The following is a 3,157-nucleotide window of genomic DNA, read 5'->3' as shown; positions in this document are numbered from 1 at the left end:
ATGGCCGGTGAGACTGTATCTACGGTAGTTGCAGATGGATCATCTAACTCGTCTAATTCATCAATGCATCATCGCATTACTAATTCATTGCTTAGTGGCAGTAATTTTCCTGCTTTGTCACGCTCAGTTAATTTATTTCTTGGTGCCCGAGGGAAGACTGGTTGGTTGCAAGGGAAGGTACCAAAACCAACAGAGGCTACCAAATTGGCAGAATGGGACACTGACCGATGTAAGATCTTAACATGGTTATTTAATTCTATGGAGCTTGATGTTTATGAATTATTTATGTTTTATGATACGGTTGACGTCACTCATGCTAGTCAAAAGAATGACTCGGTGAAGGTTTATTATGGAAATCTGAAGAAGGGATGGGACGAGTTAGCTCATTACAAGTCTCAATTTCTGGCCAGTATTTCTGGTATGACTCCTGTTATTGCTAAGGAACTCCACAAAGTGTCGGAAGATGAGCAGGTATACCAATTTCTTTTGGGTCTTCGAGATGAGTATGAGACCCTTCGCTGTCAGATTTTGGGTACTTTTCCACTACCTTCTCCGAGTGAGGCTTATGTTATGGTAGAAAGTGATGAACGTCGTCGCCGTTTAAAAGTCACACCATCTTCAGAGACACCTACTCCCATTGATCAGATGGCATTTGCTGTTAATTCCGGATCTCGATTTCAAGCTTCTTTTGCTGGAACTCGCAAAAAGGAGCCATTCGTTTGTAATCACTGTGGGAATACGGGACACACTAAAGACCGTTGTTTTAAATTGTATCTGAAGTTGAGATTTAAGACTGGTTCTCATAACTATTCTAAGAACCGTGCTCCTCATACTGCTGCAGTGGCTGAAACATCTTTTGAGACTCTATCAGATGCACCTGCAGACATTAATCAGCTGAGTTCTAGGATTGATCAGCTTTTCACTATTGTTCAGAATTCTCGTGTCCAGAATTCTACTATCCCTACAGCTATAACTGCCTCAGGTACTCCTACTGCTCTCCATGTTAGATTGGGTTATGCTAAACCCACATGGGTTCTTGATTCAGGGGCTAATGACCATATGACTAGTGAGTCTAATCTTTTTACATCCACTGTATCTATTGTCCATCAGTATGTACGCCTTGCTGATGGGTCATCTACCCCCTATTCTAAGTAAGGGGGAGGTTTGTCTTTCACCATCTATTACGCTTCAGTCTGTCCTGCATGTGCCAAACCTTTCCCTTAATTTGTTATCAGTTAGTCAGTTAGCCAAAAATCTCAATTGTGCTGTCATTTTTCTCTCTGACCGATTTTTATCCAGGGCCGGAGTACGAGGATAATTTTTGGCATGGGGTATGAGCATGGCGGGCTTTACTATTTTGGGGAACCTCCACCGGTCACTGCCTTGCAAGGCTCTGTGTTGCCAGCTTCTGGCTCTTATGTTTTCTCTTTACAGTCTTTGAACTTATGGCATGCTCGCTTCGGACATGTTAACTTCTAGTATCTTTGTTTGTTATTTCCTGAATTAATAAAATCTTGCAAGTGTCATAAGTTTCATTGTCACATTTGTGCTTTCTCTAAGCATACTCGTTCTAGTTATATTTCTAGAATGCATCGTACTCCCTGTGCATTTGATCTTGTTCATTCTGATGTTTGGGGACCGTCTCTGGTAACATCTTGGTTAGGACACCGCTACTATCTCACTTTTATTGATGATCATACCAGGTGTACTTGGGTTTATCTGCTCAAGCAAAAATCTGAGGTTCTCTCTTCATTTACCAATTTTCTCAGAATGGTTAAGACTCAGTATAATATTACCGTTAGGGGTATTCAATCTGACAATGCCAAAGAGTATGTTTCAAATGCCTTTGTGTCTCAACTTAATCAACAAGGCATTCTTCAACAACTTTCCAACACCTACACACCTGAACAAAATAGGGTTGCTGAAAGAAAAAACCAGAGTCTTATGGCAATCGTTCGCTGCCTTTTACGAGGAACGAATGTTCCTAAATCTTATTGGCATATGGTTGTTTTGACTACTGGTTATCTTCTTAACCGTACACCGAGTCGTATTTTGCATAATAAAACCCCCTTCCATCTTCTTCATCCGGATAGAGTTTTATTCCCGATAGCTCCCAAGGTGTTTGGATGTACTTGCTATGTCCAAAATCGTAGTCCAAGTCGAACAAAGTTGGATGATAAAGCAATTAGGTGTATATTTCTGGGATACGCTGTCTTCGATCTCAAAAGGATATCATTGTTATGATCCCCACACTCGTAAGTTGTATCATACTATGGGATGTAACTTTTTTGGAGGATACACCATTCTTTGTTCCGAAACTCTATTTTCAAGAACAAGATACCTTTATGGGCTCTTCTTTTCCACCTGGAAATGAAAACTCTATCCCTGTTTGTCCTTTACCTATTTTTTATACTAGGTACTTGAGCAGCCTTTACAGGAAGATGTTCGTCATTCCCATGTTCCACCCCTGTCAGACTCCTCTGCTCCTGGTGTCTCTTCCCCAAGTAACTCTAGTCCTGTTTCTGAGGTTATTACATTATCTGGTCCACATGTTACTCCTCCTCCACTACCACCACCACCACTTCGTAAGTCTTCACAGGATAGGCATCCAACTGATCGTCTCATTGTTACCTGTTGCACTCACCATCCTATTAGCAAGTTTGTTTCTTACCAGGGACTATCTGACTCTTATCGGGATTTTCTAGCTGCAACATCTCCGGCCGGTTTCAATTCCGAGATCAGTTTCTGAGGCCTTACGTGATCCCCACTAGGTTACTACAATGCACTGTGAAATGGAGGCCTTGGAATGGAACTATACATGGGATATGGTTTTCCTGCCACTCTGTGAGAAAATAGTTCAATGCAAATGGGTGTTTTCTATTAAGTATTTGGCAGATGGTACTGTGGATCGTTACAAGGCTCGATTGGTTGCCAAGGGGTTTACCCAGGTTCTTGGCAAAGATTTCGGTGATACATTTGCTCCAGTGGCAAAACTCTCTTCTGTACGGCTTTTGATCTCATTGGCATCTTCTTATTCTTGGCCTCTGTATCGGTTGGATATCAAGAATGCTTTCTTTCATGGTGATCTAACAGAAACTATTTATATGGATCCTCCACCTGGTTTTCACGGTGAGGGGGCGTATGCTGGGAAAGTGTG

The 3,157-nt window shown here is 41.7% G+C and overlaps 1 protein-coding gene across 1 annotated transcript; it reads left to right on the top strand.

Moving 5' to 3' along the window:
* LOC147514273 (uncharacterized) lies at positions 1 to 1,155 on the top strand. The gene has a single exon (XM_086581444.1). It carries the CDS (start codon positions 1 to 3, stop codon positions 1,153 to 1,155), a length of 1,155 nt encoding a protein of 384 aa, XP_086437570.1.
* Positions 1,156 to 3,157: the final 2,002 nt, after the last annotated feature.

This window comes from Coptis chinensis, chromosome 2 (genome assembly GCF_015680905.1).
Source record: "Coptis chinensis isolate HL-2020 chromosome 2, ASM1568090v1, whole genome shotgun sequence".
NCBI lineage: Eukaryota > Viridiplantae > Streptophyta > Magnoliopsida > Ranunculales > Ranunculaceae > Coptis > Coptis chinensis.
Note: the sequence above shows the minus strand (reverse complement) of the source record. Positions and strands in the feature narration are given on the sequence as shown.